Source organism: Oncorhynchus masou, chromosome 9 (genome assembly GCF_036934945.1).
Source record: "Oncorhynchus masou masou isolate Uvic2021 chromosome 9, UVic_Omas_1.1, whole genome shotgun sequence".
NCBI lineage: Eukaryota > Metazoa > Chordata > Actinopteri > Salmoniformes > Salmonidae > Oncorhynchus > Oncorhynchus masou.
This window is the reverse complement of record NC_088220.1, coordinates 55,337,395-55,354,658: the sequence shown is the minus strand read 5'-3', so window position 1 is coordinate 55,354,658 and position 17,264 is coordinate 55,337,395. Positions and strand designations below refer to the sequence as shown.

The window sequence follows — 17,264 nt, the reverse complement described above, 5'->3', positions numbered from 1 at the left end:
TACCTCCCTCCCTCCTCGCCACACGTCTACTGTCTGTCTGTACCTCCCTCCCTCGCCACACGTCTGTCTGTACCTCCATCCCTCCCTCCTCGCCACACGTCTACTGTCTGTACCTCCCTCCCTCCTCGCCACACGTCTGTCTGTACCTCCCTCCCTCCTCGCCACACGTCGTCTGTCTGTCTGTACCTCACTCCCTCCCTCCCTCCTCGCCACACGTCTACTGTCTGTCTGTACCTCCCTCCCTCCTCGCCACACGTCGTCTGTCTGTACCTCCCTCCCCTCCTCGCCACACGTCTACTGTCTGTCTGTACCTCCCTCCCTCCTCGCCACACGTCGTCTGTCTGTACCTCCTCCCTCCCTCCCTCCTCGCCACACGTCTACTGTCTGTCTGTACCTCACTCCCTCCTCGCCACACGTCTACTGTCTGTCTGTACCTCCCCCCTCCTCGCCACACGTCTACTGTCTGTCTGTACTGTCTGTCTGCCACACGTCTCTGTACCTCCCTCCCTCCTCGCCACACGTCTGTCTGTCTGTACCTCCATCCCTCCCTCCTCGCCACACGTCTGTCTGTCTGTACCCCTCCCTCCCTCCTCGCCACACGTCTGTCTGTCTGTACCTCCCTCCCTCCCTCCTCGCCACACGTCTGTCTGTACCTCCCTCCCTCCTCGCCACACGTCTGTCTGTACCTCCCTCCCTCCTCGCCACACGTCGTCTGTCTGTCTGTACCTCCCTCCCTCCCTCCCTCCTCGCCACACGTCTACTGTCTGTCTGTACCTCACCCCTCCCTCCCTCCTCGCCACACGTCTACTGTCTGTCTGTACCTCCCTCCCTCCTCGCCACACGTCGTCTGTCTGTACCTCACTCCCTCCCTCCCTCCTCGCCACACGTCGTCTGTCTGTACCTCACTCCCTCCCTCCTCGCCACACGTCTACTGTCTGTCTGTACCTCCCTCCCTCCTCGCCACACGTCTACTGTCTGTACCTCCCTCCTCGCCACACGTCGTCTGTCTGTACCTCACTCCCTCCCTCCCTCCTCGCCACACGTCGTCTGTCTGTACCTCACTCCCTCCCTCCCTCCTCGCCACACGTCTACTGTCTGTCTGTACCTCCCTCCCTCCTCGCCACACGTCTACTGTCTGTACCTCCCTCCCTCCTGTCTGTCTGTCTGTACCTCCCTCCCTCCTCGCCACACGTCTGTCTGTCTGTACCTTCCTCCCTCCCTCCTCACCACACGTCTGTCTGTCTGTACCTCCCTCCCTCCCTCCTCGCCACATGTCTACTGTCTGTCTGTACCTCCCTCCTCGCCACACGTCTACTGTCTGTCTGTACCTACCTCCCTCCTCGCCACACGTCTACTGTCTGTCTGTACCTCCCTCCCTCCTCGCCACACGTCTGTCTGTCTGTCTGTCTGTACCTCCCTCCCTCCCTCCCTCCTCGCCACACGTCTACTGTCTGTCTGTACCTCCCTCCCTCGCCACACGTGTACTGTCTGTACCTCCCTCCCTCCTCGCCACACGTCTGTCTGTCTGTACCTCCCTCCCTCCTCGCCACACGTCTGTCTGTCTGTACCTTCCTCCCTCCCTCCTCACCACACGTCTGTCTGTCTGTACCTCCCTCCCTCCCTCCTCGCCACATGTCTACTGTCTGTCTGTACCTCCCTCCCTCGCCACACGTCTACTGTGTGTCTGTACCTCCCTCCCTCCCTCCTCGCCACACGTCTACTGTCTGTCTGTACCTCACTCCCTCCTCGCCACACGTCTACTGTCTGTCTGTACCTCCCTCCCTCCTCGCCACACGTCTACTGTCTGTCTGTACCTCCCTCCCTCCTCGCCACACGTCTACTGTCTGTACCTCCATCCCTCCCTCCTCGCCACACGTCTGTCTGTCTGTACCTCCCTCCCTCCCTCCTCGCCACACGTCTGTCTGTCTGTACCTCCCTCCCTCCCTCCTCGCCACACGTCTGTCTGTACCTCCCTCCCTCCCTCCACACGTCTGTCTGTACCTCCCTCCCTCCTCGCCACACGTCTCTGTCTGTCTGTACCTCCCTCCCTCCCTCCTCCTCGCCACACGTCTACTGTCTGTCTGTACCTCCCCCTCCCTCCCTCCTCGCCACTCGTCTACTGTCTGTCTGTACCTCCCTCCCTCCTCGCCACACGTCGTCTGTCTGTCCTCACTCCCTCCCTCCCTCCTCGCCACACGCCACTCGTCTGTCTGTACCTCACTCCCTCCCTCCTCGCCACACGTCTACTGTCTGTCTGTACCTCCCTCCCTCCTCGCCACACGTCTACTGTCTGTACCTCCCTCCCTCCTCGCCACACGTCGTCTGTCTGTACCTCCTCCCTCCCTCCCTCCTCGCCACACGTCTCTGTCTGTACCTCACCCTCCCTCCCTCCTCGCCACACGTCTGTCTGTCTGTACCTCCCTCCCTCCTCGCCACACGTCTACTGTCTGTACCTCCCTCCCTCCTCGCCACACGTCTGTCTGTCTGTACTGCCACACGTCTGTCTGTCTGTACCTCCTCCCTCCCTCCTCCCACACGTCTGTCTGTCTGTACCTCCCTCCCTCCCTCCTCGCCACATGTCTACTGTCTGTCTGTACCTCCCTCCTCGCCACACGTCTACTGTCTGTCTGTACCTCCCTCCCGCCACACGTCTACTGTCTGTCTGTACCTCCCTCCCTCCTCGCCACACGTCTCTGTCTGTCTGTCTGTACCTCCCTCCCCCCTCCTCCTCGCCACACGTCTACTGTCTGTCTGTACCTCCTCCCTCGCCACACGTGTACTGTCTGTACCCTCCCTCCTCCTCGCCACACGTCTACTGTCTGTCTGTACCTCCCTCCCTCCTCGCCACACGTCTGTCTGTCTGTACCTCCCTCCCTCCCTCCTCGCCACACGTGTCTGTCTGTCTGTACCTCCCTCCCTCCCTCCCTCTCCACACGTCTACTGTCTGTCTGTACCTCCCTCCCCCTCCTCGCCACACGTCTACTGTCTGTCTGTACCTCCCTCCCTCCCTCCTCGCCACACGTCTACTGTCTGTCTGTACCTCCCTCCCTCCTCGCCACACGTCTGTCTGTCTGTACCTCCCTCCCTCCCGCCACACGTCCTGTCTGCCACACGTCTGTCTGTCTGTACCTCCCTCCCTCCCTCCTCGCCACACGTCTACTGTCTGTCTGTACCTCCCTCCCTCCCTCCTCGCCACACGTCTACTGTCTGTCTGTACCTCCCTCCCTCCCTCCTCGCCACACGTCTACTGTCTGTCTGTACCTCCCTCCCTCCCTCCCGCCACACGTCTACTGTCTGTCTGTACCTCCCTCCCTCCCTCCTCGCCACACGTCTACTGTCTGTCTGTACCTCCCTCCCTCCCTCCTCGCCACACGTCTACTGTCTGTCTGTACCTCCCTCCCTCCCTCCTCGCCACACGTCTACTGTCTGTCTGTACCTCCCTCCCTCCCTCCTCGCCACACGTCTACTGTCTGTCTGTACCTCCCTCCCTCCCTCCTCGCCACACGCTACTGTCTGTCTGTACCTCCCTCCTCCCTCCTCGCCACACGTCTACTGTCTGTCTGTACCTCCCCCTCCCGCCACACGTCCCTGTCTCCTCCCCACCCTCGTCTACTGTCTGTCTGTACCTCCTCCCTCGCCACACGTCCCCTCCCTCCCTCCTCGCCACATGTCTACTGTCTGTCTGTACCTCCCTCCCTCCTCGCCACACGTCTACTGTCCCTCCCTCCCTCCCTCGCCACACGTCTACTGTCTGTCTGTACCTCCCTCCCTCCTCGCCACACGTCTGTCTGTCTGTACCTCCCTCCCTCCCTCCTCGCCACACGTCTACTGTCTGTCTGTACCTCCCTCCCTCCTCGCCACACGTCTACTGTCTGTCTGTACCTCCCTCCCTCGCCACACGTCTACTGTCTGTCTGTACCTCCCTCCCTCCCTCCTCGCCACACGTCTACTGTCTGTCTGTACCTCCCTCCCTCCCTCCTCGCCACACGTCTACTGTCTGTCTGTACCTCCCTCCCTCCCTCCTCGCCACACGTCTGTCTGTCTGTACCTCCCTCCCTCCCTCCTCGCCACACGTCTACTGTCTGTCTGTACCTCCCTCCCTCCCTCCTCGCCACACGTCTACTGTCTGTCTGTACCTCCCTCCCTCCCTCCTCCTCGCCACACGTCTACTGTCTGTCTGTACCTCCCTCCCTCGCCACACGTCTACTGTGTGTCTGTACCTCCCTCCCTCCCTCCTCGCCACACGTCTACTGTCTGTCTGTACCTCCCTCCCTCCCTCCCTCGCCACACGTCTACTGTCTGTCTGTACCTCCCTCCCTCCCTCCTCGCCACACGTCTACTGTCTGTCTGTACCTCCCTCCCTCCCCCTCGCCACACGTCTACTTTCTGTCTGTACCTCCCTCCCCCTCCCTCCTCGCCACACGTCTACTGTCTGTCTGTACCTCCCTCCCTCCCTCCCTCCTCGCCACACGTCTACTGTCTGTCTGTACCTCCCTCCCTCCCTCCCTCGCCACTCGTCTACTGTCTGTCTGTACCTCCCTCCCTCCCTCCTCGCCACACGTCTGTCTGTACCTCCCTCCCTCCCCCTCGCCACACGTGTCTGTCTGTACTCCCTCTGTCTGTCTGTCTGTACCTCCCTCCCTTGCCACACGTCTGTCTGTCTGTACCTCCCTCCCTCCTCCCACACGTCTGTCTGTACCTCCCTCCCTCCCTCCTCGCCACACGTCTACTGTCTGTCTGTACCTCCCTCCCTCCTCGCCACACGTCCCTCCCTCCCTCCCCCTCGCCACACGTCTACTGTCTGTCTGTACCTCCCTCCCTCCCTCCTCGCCACACGTCTACTGTCTGTCTGTACCTCCCTCCCTCCCTCCTCGCCACACGTCTGTCTGTACCTCCCTCCCTCCCTCCTCGCCACACGTCTGTCTGTCTGTACCTCCCTCCCTCCCTCCTCGCCACACGTCTACTGTCTGTCTGTACCTCCCCCTCCCTCCCTCCTCGCCACACGTCTACTGTCTGTCTGTACCTCCCTCCCTCCTGTGTCCCTCCACGTCTACTGTCTGTCTGTACCTCCCTCCCTCCCTCCTCGCCACACGTCTACTGTCTGTCTGTACCTCCCTCCCTCCTCGCCACACGTCTACTGTCTGTCTGTACCTCCCTCCCTCCCTCCTCGCCACACGTCTACTGTCTGTCTGTACCTCCCTCCCTCCCTCCTCCTCCCTCCCCCTCCTCGCCACACGTCTACTGTCTGTCTGTACCTCCCTCCCTCCCTCCCTCCTCGCCACACGTCTACTGTCTGTCTGTACCTCCCTCCCTCCCTCCCTCCTCGCCACTCGTCTACTGTCTGTCTGTACCTCCCTCCCTCCCTCCTCGCCACACGTCTGTCTGTACCTCCCTCCCTCCCTCCTCGCCACACGTCTGTCTGTCTGTACCTCCCTCCCTCCCTCGCCACACGTCTGTCTGTCTGTACCTCCCTCCCTCCCTTGCCACACGTCTGTCTGTCTGTACCTCCCTCCTCGCCACACGTCTGTCTGTACCTCCCTCCTCGCCACACGTCTGTCTGTACCTCCCTCCTCGCCACACGTCTGTCTGTACCTCCTTCCTCGCCACACGTCTACTGTCTGTCTGTCCATGTTTCCTAGCTCCAAATAGGAAATTTCTCCACTAAACTTCCCTTAAACCTTATGCAGTTTTATTCTTATCTCCCATAAAAACATCTGCCCTCCTTTCTCTCACACTTATCTCTGTTATTAGTATCACTCCATCCCCCTCTACTCTGCCCTAGCTGTTGGAGTGGATCCGCCGGACCATCCCGTGGCTGGAGAACCGGGCTCCAGAGAAGACCATGGCCGAGATGCAGCAGAAGCTGGAGGACTTCCGGGGCTACCGCCGCGTCCACAAGCCCCCCAAGGTGCAGGAGAAGTGTCAGCTGGAGATCAACTTCAACACCCTGCAGACCAAGCTGAGGCTGAGCAACAGGCCTGCCTTCATGCCTTCCGAGGGACGCATGGTGTCGGTGAGTGGGACTGGTGGACAGACGCATGGAGACGGTTTAAACATGTAGAGAAGTTGTACCAATGACGCCATCCATATCTATTGGACAATTCACATGTCCATCCTAAAACTCATCATTATAATAGTTAACGTTATTGTCCCACAATGGGAAATTGGCTTGCGACAGTTTAAAAGGACATGGCAACATGACTTCTAACACCAAATACATCTATAAACAAATTGCACTAGAGAGAGTAATGCTGTTATAGAGTGTAGTGTTCTTTCTAGTGTATGGTGGCTCAGTGTCCCCTCTCTCTGGCTGCAGGATATCAACGGGTCGTGGCACAACCTGGAGGGGGCGGAGAAGGGCTACGAGGAGTGGATGCTCAACGAGATCCGTCGCCTGGAGAGACTGGACCACCTGGCTGAGAAGTTCCGTCAGAAAGCCACCATCCACGAGTCCTGGACCGATGGTATTGAAACACTAGTTACTGTACAGACAACACTGCCCCTTTCCCTCACCTCTATCTTAGGGTCACAAAATTCCAGTGGCTTTCCTAGATTTTCCAGAACTCTATTCTGGAGGATTCTGGATATCCTGCTTGTTCCCTGCTGATTCTGGGAATCTTCCAACTGGGATTTCTGGAGTTTAGAATTTGTGGAAAATTACAGGAATTTTGCAACTGTACCTAGACACTTGTTGATTCCCCTGCTTTAACCATATTGGTAATATATTGAAGAAGTAAGGGTTTTGAGTGAGTTGGTTTGGATATCTGTCTTTAACCCCCCCCTTCCTTCCCCAGGTAAGGAGGCCATGCTGACCCAGAAGGACTATGAGACAGCCAGCCTGTCGGAGGTCAAGGCTCTGCTGAGGAAACACGAGGCGTTTGAGTCTGACCTGGCCGCCCACCAAGACCGCGTGGAGCAGATCGCTGCCATCGCACAGGAACTCAAGTAAGAGAGCTGGAGGGATTTTGAGGAGTCTATGGAGGGAAGGAGTAAATCGGGGGGGGAGATGAATGGCGAAATAATCCAGGAGAATACAAGGATGGAGATTGTGGTCAGGTTGATTAGGAGTCGTGTAAAGATAATAAATCCACCTATGTGTTCCCTGTGCCTCAGTGAGCTGGACTACTACGACTCCCCTAGTGTGAATGCCCGTTGTCAGAAGATCTGTGAGCAGTGGGACGCTCTGGGGTCTCTCACCCAGAGCCGCAGGGAGTCTCTGGAGGTACGCCCCCGCCCAGCCACCTTTCACACACTCCCATCTACTCATACATGACACGCTTCTAAGGTCATGACAAGAACACGTTTACACTTCAAAAATGTGTAGACACACACAGACTTTCTACCAGGGTTCCCTTACCCCACTTCTGTCTCATGTTCAATCCCTGTCAGATTGTAGTGTTCCCAGCAGGTACCTGACCCCAGTCTCTCCCCCCACAGAGGACAGAGAAGCAGCTGGAGTCCATTGACGAGCTGTACCTGGAGTACGCCAAGAGGGCGGCACCCTTCAACAACTGGATGGAAGGGGCCATGGAGGACCTGCAGGACATGTTCATCGTTCACAACATCGAAGAGATCCAGGTAAAAGACATGGGGACACCGTCACCAACCGTTTACTGCTTTACGTCCCCAGAGGGTCTCCACTATCACAATGTATCATCATACTGGGTAACGAATGTTTGGAATGACTGGAAATCGACCGGTACAGTAGCAATGCTACCGTACCTGTGGACTTCCAGTCATTGCGCTAACGCTACTTAGCTTTGGCTTGTGAAAATACTGGTAACGTCCTTCACGCTGCACGTATGGTATCCACGGGTTCATCTGACTGATATGGGTACGTACTGTGATTCCACGCAGGTCTCTCTTTTCATCTGTCCATTCCCTCTGTCCACCTCATTTCCCAACCTTCTCCTTTGTTTCTCTCTCCCTTCCCCGCCTCTCTCTTACAGGGCCTAATCACAGCCCATGAGCAGTTCAAGTCTACCCTCCCAGAGGCCAACAAGGAGCGGGAGGCCATCCAAGCCATTCAGGCCGAGGTGCAGAAAATTGCCCAGTATAACGGCATCAAGCTGAGCGGGGGCAACCCCTACACCACCATCACACCCAAGAGTATTGACGACAAGTGGCACAAGGTGTGTTTGTGTTCAATGTGGACCTGTGGCTGTATGTTCATATACTCTGCAACGTGTGCTTTTGCCAGTTTTAATTGAATCCAAATCATCATATTTATTTTTACCTTGTGGTTGTTAATAACCTACCTAAAACAGGCTCCTGAGTGAGCCTCAGCCTTGTGGTGCTGCTGCTGCTGCTGCTATGGGAATGTGTATGCTGTGCTGACTGGTGCCCCCATCTGGTGTGTGTTTGTAGGTGGAACAGCTGGTGCCCCAGCGTGACCGGGCCCTGCAGGAGGAGCTGGCCAAGCAGCAGTCTAACGACCACCTGCGCCGCAAGTTTGCCACCCAGGCCAACATCGTCGGGCCCTGGATACAGACCAAAATGGAGGTACAGCAAAGGCACAGACCCATACTACATAAGATTGACCCAGCCCTCTTACAGTCATTAGCTCTATTGACTCTGTGCCTCCTGGGTCGTGTTCATAATGGCAGTCAACTTGTAACTTGAAACTAAGTTGAGCATCCAGGTTGACCCTTCCTGTTTTCTTCCGTTTGGTGCCTCGTGAATACACGCCGGCCCTGGCCTTTTGGTGATCTGATCTGTGTGTGTGTGTGTGTGTGTAGGAGATTGGGCGGATATCCATTGAGATGAATGGAACTCTGGAGGACCAGCTGGTGAACCTGAGAGAGTATGAGCAGAGCATCATAGAGTACAAGCCCAACATCGACCAGCTGGAGGGAGACCATCAGCTCATCCAGGAGGCCCTCATCTTCGACAACAAATACACCGCCTACACCATGGAGGTAGCTACACACAACACTGACTTTTCGCTGCAGCCCAAATGGCCCCCTATTCCCTTTATAGTGTGCTACTTTTGACCAGGGCTGATAATAAAAGTAGTGCACTATGTAGGGAGTAGGGGCCATTTGGGATGCTACCCTGCTCTGTCTGTTAGAAAAATAGCCATCTGATATAGGTCACTATTTTTCACCTTTATTTTCTCTGATTTTCATCATCTGTTCTATTTAAAAAATTTAGTGACCTGTTTATTTTACCAGGTGGGTCAGTTGAGAACAAATTCTTATTTACAATGACAGCCTGGAGGTTTTTTCTTTCCTCCCTCTATTAGATCTGTTTGTCCGTTCGTCTCTGTTCTACATGTTACACTTGTTACCATCTCTCGTCCTTACTCGGTACGGTTTCTTCTGGTTAACCTTCAACATATATTCTCTCTCTCCATCTTTCCCTGCATCCCAGCACCTGCGGGTGGGCTGGGAGCAGCTCCTCACCACCATCGCCCGCACCATCAACGAGATCGAGAACCAGATCCTGACCCGTGACGCCAAGGGCATCAGCCAGGAGCAGCTGCATGAGTACCGCACTTCCTTCAACCACTTTGACAAGGTCAGGGGTCAACATGCGGGATCATGCGAGAGGGCGCAGGAGGGCTTCTTTTTGTGTATAATAACATTTTTATTTTTTTATGTCTGTGAGAAGGCTGTGATTGCCACCAGCTTTTGCAGTTGTGTCTTACTGGAAGAGGGGTTTACTCTTAACTCCTGTATGTGCAGATTCTTAAGTCTTATGCCTAGTACTTAAGTCCCCCCTCTTATTTCAGAAGGGAAACTCCGGTGGGAGTAAGGCATGGACTAGACTTGTGAGGATGAACCTGTTTGTTGACATTCACAGGTGGAACTAGTATTGGTTCACCATGGGTTTGAGAGGGCTGGCGCTGTGTAGAGTGGAGCTGAGTGCACTGGGGGGGGGGGTTTAAAACCCCTGGGTTCACCTCACCCATCCCACAACACCATACCTCATCACTTCACCTCAGTCTGTATGTATGCCGTGTTTGGCTCAGCATCAAGACACAGGTTGCGTCCCAAATGAGACCATATTCCCTATATAGTGCAGTGCTTTGACCAGGGCCCATATGGCTGTTACTCTGAGGTCCAGACTACTGCTGGTTTTCTGTTCTACCTGATAATTAATCCACACACCTGGTGTCCCAGGTCTAAATCAGTCCCTGATTAGAGGGGAACCGTGTCATTTCTTTTATAAAGCAGTGGGCCTGCCTTCAGAGTTGAATATCGGGGTTCTAGGGAATAGAGTGCCATTTGGAACACAGCTGTCCTGTCACTAGCACTATGGTGATCTTCCATCGTTTACATAAAGGTGTGTGTGTGCGTACAGACGGTTAAACAGTGCTTGTGTATCGCGGATGTGTTCCTAAGCACTTACAGAACATTACCTTCGCTCTCCTTTGGGAGACACTGGCCCCTCATGGTCACTGGTGTGCCTGTCATCGTGTCTAGGATCACGGATGTCTTTTCCCCATAAGCTGTTGTCATTGTGTAACATCTAACATCCGTTTGTCTGTGTCTCTGTCCATCACCCTCATCTTGCATGCCATGATCCCATCACCTGACCACTCCCACCTGCTGTGCTCGGTCCAACCTGGCGTCCATCATCGCGGTGTGCGCTGTAATTGGCTGTTGGTGACCTCACAGGACCACAGCGGGGCCCTGATGGCTGAGGAGTTCAAGGCGTGCCTGATCAGCCTGGGCTACGATGTGGAGAATAACAAAGCGGTAAGGAGCACGTACAAGCTGGGTTGGGAGCGGTAAGGAGCAGAGAGTTACCCGTCTAAACTGCTCTCTTCCTGGCTCTTTCCTTGCCTGTGCTGTCATTCACCCTCATTTCACCCACTGGCCTCCAGCCTCCGCCTCGGCTCCAACACTGCTGTTTGTTTGTTTTTTTTACCTTGATTTGACTCGTCTCTTTTATAACGTTGGTTTTTCTTTTCTTTTTTCACTCCCCTCACATTACTCCCCTCCGCACCTCCCCTCCTGTGTTCCTCCTCTTCCCATGCTTCGATCTGCTCATGTCTTCCTCCTCACTTAATGTTCTGTCCTCTTCAAATTCACACTCCCTCTATTGCTCTTCTTTTCCTTCCATATCTGTTCAACTCTATCTCTCGGCCCCTGGGAACAGAAGCGCACAGGGCAGATGGACATGGACAATTACCGCGCTCTGCTCGTTGCCACTGGAAACAGCCTGGTACTGCCTGCGCTTCTCTCTGCTCTCTCTCTTCTCTCTGCTCTCTCTCTTCTCTCTGCTCTCTCTCTGCTCTCTCTCTTCTCTCTGCTCTCTCTCTTCTCTCTCTCCTCTCTCCTCTCTGTCTTTTTCTCCCTCCATCTTGAGTTTAGAGTAAGACCCTTACTGTTGTAGCTACTATGACATGGTAAGTTTAATGTGTAGTAACTGTCTCTTTTAACACAATCCTTCTTAACAACCCTGTCCCTAAGCAGATATTAACACAATCTTTATCGTCAACTCAAATGGACAAGTTGTGTGTTTAATTAGTGGTAATATTGCTCAGAGGTTGGTCATTGGTCAATGATGCCCTCGTTAAACTGTTCTTCCTGTGGTGGTGGTTTCCAGGGCGATGCCGAGTTTGCCCGCATCATGGGCATAGTGGACCCCAACAACAGCGGAGCTGTCACCTTCCAGGCCTTCATAGACTTCATGTCCCGGGAGACCACGGACACCGACACAGCCGACCAGGTCATCGCCTCCTTCAAGATCTTGGCTGCAGACAAGGTGGGGGTGGAATGGTATTGGGCTTTGTGCGTGTGAGAGATGCAGCTACCTGAGACAGCTGAAGTAGACAAACAATTATTACACAACTATCACTCCGTCATTCACCGTCCCTCCCGCTCTTCCCATCTCCCTCTCTCTCTGTCAGAACTTCATCACGGCTGAGGAACTGAGGCGTGAGCTGCCTCCAGACCAGGCAGAGTACTGCATCGCCCGCATGGCGCCCTACTCGGGCCCCGACGCAAAGCCCGGAGCCCTCGACTACATGTCCTTCTCTACCGCCCTCTACGGGGAGAGTGACCTCTAGGAGCACACCACAGGGGGGAGGGATGGGGACGGGATGAGGTTTGGGGTGGAAGGGGGGTACATAGAGGCTTGCCAGGCCCAATGCAGAGCAGACGCACTCCACCCCTCTAGATATAGCCTGCAGTCACTGAGAGCAGTAGGAGGAGAGAAGAGGGGAGTGATTCTGCAGCCAGTGGATTGATTGGCTTCTGTAGAAGAGGGAGGGGCTGCAGTTGGAGAGTCCTGGGAAGTGATTGGTGGACAACTCTACTGCTCTCTCTAATTTCTGGTCCCGCAGTGCCCCTGAGTGCAGGTTTTCATCTCAAACTCGTTGGCTGTTACAAGCGTTTAATGAGTGCAACTTTGTTCACAGAACTAGAATCAAATGCACATCATGTTATGGGGTGAAAACAAGCAACCACAGGTGCGCTTCTGGGTCAGAATGGAATGAGGACACTGCTCTGTAGTGCAAGTCCCATCTTCACCCTACCCTCTGCCTTGGGGACGGGGTACAAGATATTCTGATTCTTATACAACATTTTTTGTTTGTTTATTTTATCTTGCTGGGAGGGGGGTTGCGTATTAGAACACAGAGATATATGAAGGGGGGGGGGTTGAACAGAGAATAATGACATGTACCCGTACCACATTTTGCTGGATAATTGGAACTTGGATTGCTAGCCTCAACTCTTTCCTTTTCCTGTTTGTTTGTTTCTTTTCTCCAGCAAATGTGAGTAATTGGGTTCAGTGCTGTACATACTTATTTTTTCAGTACGCAACACAGTCAGAATACTCATCGCAGGCTTGTAGGGCAAAACAAGTGGCATTTTTAAAAGGAAAAACAACAAATGGCAAAGGAAAACAAATAGCAGTTTGACACATTGAGTACCGTAGATAGGTTTGAGTTACTGTGAGTCTCCATTTGGGTAAAGTTTTATTTTTGTTTTATTTCTTTTCAACGGTCAAATATGGAATCATGTCAGATTGAAGATATGGTGACAATTTATTTGGAGGAGGAATATGTGAGGCCTTTATAGCTTCTATGTAAACATCACATGACACTTGACACAAACATGTTGGCATTTATGAAACTTTGCTTTCGTGGTATATCACTTTGACATGGAGGCATATAAGATGCTCTTGTTCACCCAATCTATTCATTTATTATAGTTTCAACTGAAGAACATATGAAAGAATATCAGGTCATGTAAAGCTTACATGGACAAAGTGAAGGCCCACCACTATCCTCAGTTGAATTGTTTCTGTAGGGACACCACTTTAGAGTTCCCCGAGGAAGTTGGAAACAATGGGAGTACTAAAAATGTGCCTGTTTGTGGCGACAGCCCTGTCTCTCACTCTTTCATCCCTCCGCCTCCTTGTCTGTCTTCTCTCTGCAGCAGGACAGGCAGGGGCCCAGTGTAAAGGACGGCAAAGGGAGGGGGCCAGAGTCTTAATCAACATTCCATTATGTCTTAAATAGAAAGGAAATGACTGACTACCAATCTATGCAATCGTCTATATCCAATATCACAGTTCAGAGAGATGGCCGGAAATGATTTGAAGAAATTGACTAAATTAAGCGCAAGACGTTTTTTGTTTTATTTCTTTAATATTTGTAAATGAGAGGGGTTGAGGAGCTTAGGGGGAAGTGAGTAAGAGGGACTGGAGGAAAATAAGAATTGGGCCAAAAGCTTGTACTTTCACATGCCTGGTTGGAAAGCATCGAACTTTGGAATTGTGATTTCTTCATTTTTGTGCTCTTTAATATCAAACCTTATCTGCTGTACTGGAAACTGCAAAACGGCCTTCTGTCTAAAAGTGAATTTCACAAGCACACATAAAGTTTCCTTATAAAATACTATGACTTGGTTGTCTTTTTTTCCCCCTTCTCCATTTTCTCCCTTCTCTCTTCTAAATATTTCTACATAGCCATCCTCTGTAATACATGTTATTGTTAGTAATATATGATTCTGGACAGTTAATGGGTCTACTCATACTAACTTTAAAAAAAAAAGTACATTCCTCCTGGTGGAATTAGTGAATGTCGGCTGCTTGCCCTATGGGCTGCTTGGTTATGTCCACGTGAGGGAGACGTAGCCTAGTAGTAGACAGACCACCAGGAGTAGACCGTTCTTACCTCAGCAAATAGGCCTATTAACGTTTATAAAACACTAGTAGATGTCAATAAAAAGACGTTTGCTATAACTACTTTTCATACACTAGCCCACTGAACAAGTTGGCCTAAAGAATGGTTCGTTCTCGTTGTGCAGCAGTTACGCACATGTTATTGTCGGACAGAAGGAGGCTGGCTACTTGGGGTTAAAGCCAATGTAGGAATTTGACAGGGAAGATCTAGATGCTCATATTGTCTGCACTCAAATCCAGGAGGACCGAGAACCACAGTTACAATTATAGTGTAGGTTTTGAAGACATTTCCCGTGAACTATTCTTGCCACCGGTTTTGCGGAAAAACGTAATAATCTGGGAACTACCCGTTTTGTCGTGCTACATGTGAAGAGATACATGTGAAGAAATCTTCCGTTTACCAACTAAATGGCCTGCTGAAAGTGAAAGGAAAGAATATAACTAGCTGTCCTTTAACCCTTTTTTCGCGTTAACGGCTCTACCAAAGGCTGGCTTGGCTGGCGACTTGCGCACCGCGCTTTGCCACAGAGACGGAAGCCCGTGCAACAACTAGCGGAGCCACGCGCCTAAACTGTGGCAGTGGGACGTAGGCTGGTGCTCACTTTCACCTGTCGCGTGCTGCTCATCATCTTGTTGCGTTTAAAGTATATAGTTTTGCGCTCACGTTTTATATTACATTGTGCTCTCGCTGAGTGAAGTAGACTGTAATAGGCAGAACGCAGTGGTTGCCATCTTAAGCAGTGCTGAAAGAAACCCTTTTCAGGTTGGCTACATCCATGAATTAAGGGCATATACCTGTTTTCTTGAGTCATAGAGCTCTGAGTGACGATCTAATCTTGTCTCCTAAATGGTTATGGTCAGTACTAGACTATGACAAACTGATCCAAGATAAGTGAGTAGGGACCATATTTACCTCCAAGCCATGGAGTGGAATCTGAGAAAGTATATAAAGCCAATGTTCCCTAAAGAGGAGGCAGTGTATGGAGTACACAAACACTGGCCAACTAGCCCTGACCACAGGCTAGCAATTTGCCTCGAGGCAAATATTTAAGCTGTTATTTTCACAATCCTTGATTTTCGTCACTGGCCTACTCACAATACCCCATAATGTCGAAGTGGAATTATGTTTTTAGAAATGTTTACAATGTAATAAAAAATGAAAAGCTGAAATGTCTCGTCTAAGTATTCAACCCTTTTGTTATGGCAAGCCTAAATAAGTTCAGGAGTAAACATTTGCTTATCAAGTCACTTAAGTTGCATGAACACACTCTGCAATAATGGATTTTTGAATGACTCATCTCTGTACCCCACATACACAATTATCTGTAAGGTTCCTTCAAGCGCAAATACCAGGGACGTTTTCTAATGGCTCGCAAAGAATGGCACCTATTGGTAGATGGGTATAAAAAAAGCAGACACTGAATATCCCTTTGAGCATGGAGAAGTTGTTAATTACACTTTGGGTTATATATCAATACACCCCGACACTAGAAAAGATACAGGCCTCCTTCCTAAAGCAGTTGCCGGAGAGGAAAGAAACAACTCAGGGTTTTCACCAGAGATTAATGGCTGCGATAGAACTGAGGACGGATCAACAACATTGTAGTTACTCCACAATACTATCTTAAATGACAGAGTGAAAAGAAGGAAGTCTGTATAGAAAATATATCTAAACATGCATCCTGTTTGCAATAAGCCACTAAAGTAAAACTGCAAAAAATGTGACAAAGAAATTATCTTAATGTCCTTAATACAACATGTAATGTTTGGGGCACATCCAACATATCACTGAATACCACACTTCATATTTGGCAGCATCATGTTATGGGTATGCTTGTCATGGGCAAGGACTAGGGAGTTTTTAGGATAAATAGAAATGGAATAGAGTTAAGCACATTGAACATCCTAGAGGAAAACTTACTTCAGTCTCTTTTCCAACAGACAGTTGGAGACATTCACCTTTCAGCAGGACAATAACACAAGGCCAAATATACACTGGAGTTGCTTACCAAGACTACATTGAATGTTCCTGAGTGGCCTAGTTACATGACATGAGTGGCCTCGTTTTCAAGACATGAAAATGGCTGTATAGCAATGATCAACAACTAACTTGACAAAGCTTGAATGATTTTAAAAAGAGTAATGTGCAAATATTGTGCAACCCAGGTGTGCAAAGCCCTTAGAGACTTATCCAGATAGACTCACAGCTGTAATCACTGCAGAAGGGGATTCTGACATGTATTGACTCAGGGGTGTGAATTCTTGTGTAAATTAGTTATTTCTGTATTTCATTTTCAGTACATTTGCAATAATGTCTAAAAACATGTTTGCACTTTGTCATTATCTGGTATTGTCTGTAGATGGGTGAGGGGAAAAATCAATTGAATCAATTTTGAATTCAGGCTGTAACACAACAAAATATGGTCACGGGGTATGAATACTTTCCGATGGCACTGTATGTGTTTGAGTGTGTCAATACAGTACATGTGTTTGTAGGTTTTACTCTGTTTGGTTACCATGCCAATTTTGATGTGTGAGAGAAGGTGGACTTGAACACGACTTGGCTGTGAAAGTGCACCTGTTTAGCATGTCAGCGTGTGTGTGTGTGTGCAGTGTTTTGTTGTTTTTATTCTACAGGCTCATGACAGATTGCACACACAGCCTGTTTGTCTGTTCAGCCATGCCATAGAGATGAATGGAGAAGAACTCTTCACAAGTGACTGATTCACTGCTCTCTCTACTTTTACTCCACATATGACAGAGATGAAGAAAAAACATGTGCAAGTCTTTCAGCAGCGTTACAGTCTTTACCAAAACATCCTATTTCATCACCCTACGGTGACCCTCTTCAGATATATCTTTATTTTCATATGCACTTATAAAATTGGGTCAATCTAACACCCGGTTGCCTAAAACCTTGCCCCCCTTGTTCGTCCATGCTGCACTGCTCAACACAAATCACAGACACTAATTGTAGACGGGAATACATTGTAACACTGCACCTGAACAGAGAAGACCACTCAAGGCTACGAGCTATACTTTGCACTGGGACACCCCTCCTCTCTGCCTGCCTGCCTGCCTGCCTGTCTATTCAGTGGTACTGAACACCGTGAATTCCTAGT

At 51.2% G+C, this 17,264-nt stretch overlaps 1 protein-coding gene across 2 annotated transcripts in view; it reads left to right on the top strand.

Annotated features, from left to right (window-relative positions):
* LOC135546247 (alpha-actinin-4) overlaps positions 1-13,855 on the top strand; it is a 56,637-nt gene extending 42,782 nt beyond the window's left edge. For both annotated transcript variants that reach the window (XM_064974516.1, XM_064974515.1), the window contains exons 10-21: positions 5,783-6,013; positions 6,317-6,464; positions 6,795-6,945; positions 7,114-7,222; positions 7,438-7,578; positions 7,950-8,132; positions 8,368-8,502; positions 8,739-8,918; positions 9,373-9,519; positions 10,623-10,703; positions 11,557-11,715; positions 11,861-13,855. In XM_064974516.1, coding sequence (XP_064830588.1) covers positions 5,783-6,013; positions 6,317-6,464; positions 6,795-6,945; positions 7,114-7,222; positions 7,438-7,578; positions 7,950-8,132; positions 8,368-8,502; positions 8,739-8,918; positions 9,373-9,519; positions 10,623-10,703; positions 11,557-11,715; positions 11,861-12,019 — 1,824 coding nt within the window. In that variant the 3' untranslated portion in view covers positions 12,020-13,855. The remainder of the gene's footprint in view (positions 1-5,782; positions 6,014-6,316; positions 6,465-6,794; positions 6,946-7,113; positions 7,223-7,437; positions 7,579-7,949; positions 8,133-8,367; positions 8,503-8,738; positions 8,919-9,372; positions 9,520-10,622; positions 10,704-11,556; positions 11,716-11,860) is intronic.
* The last annotated feature ends 3,409 nt before the right edge of the window (positions 13,856-17,264 follow it).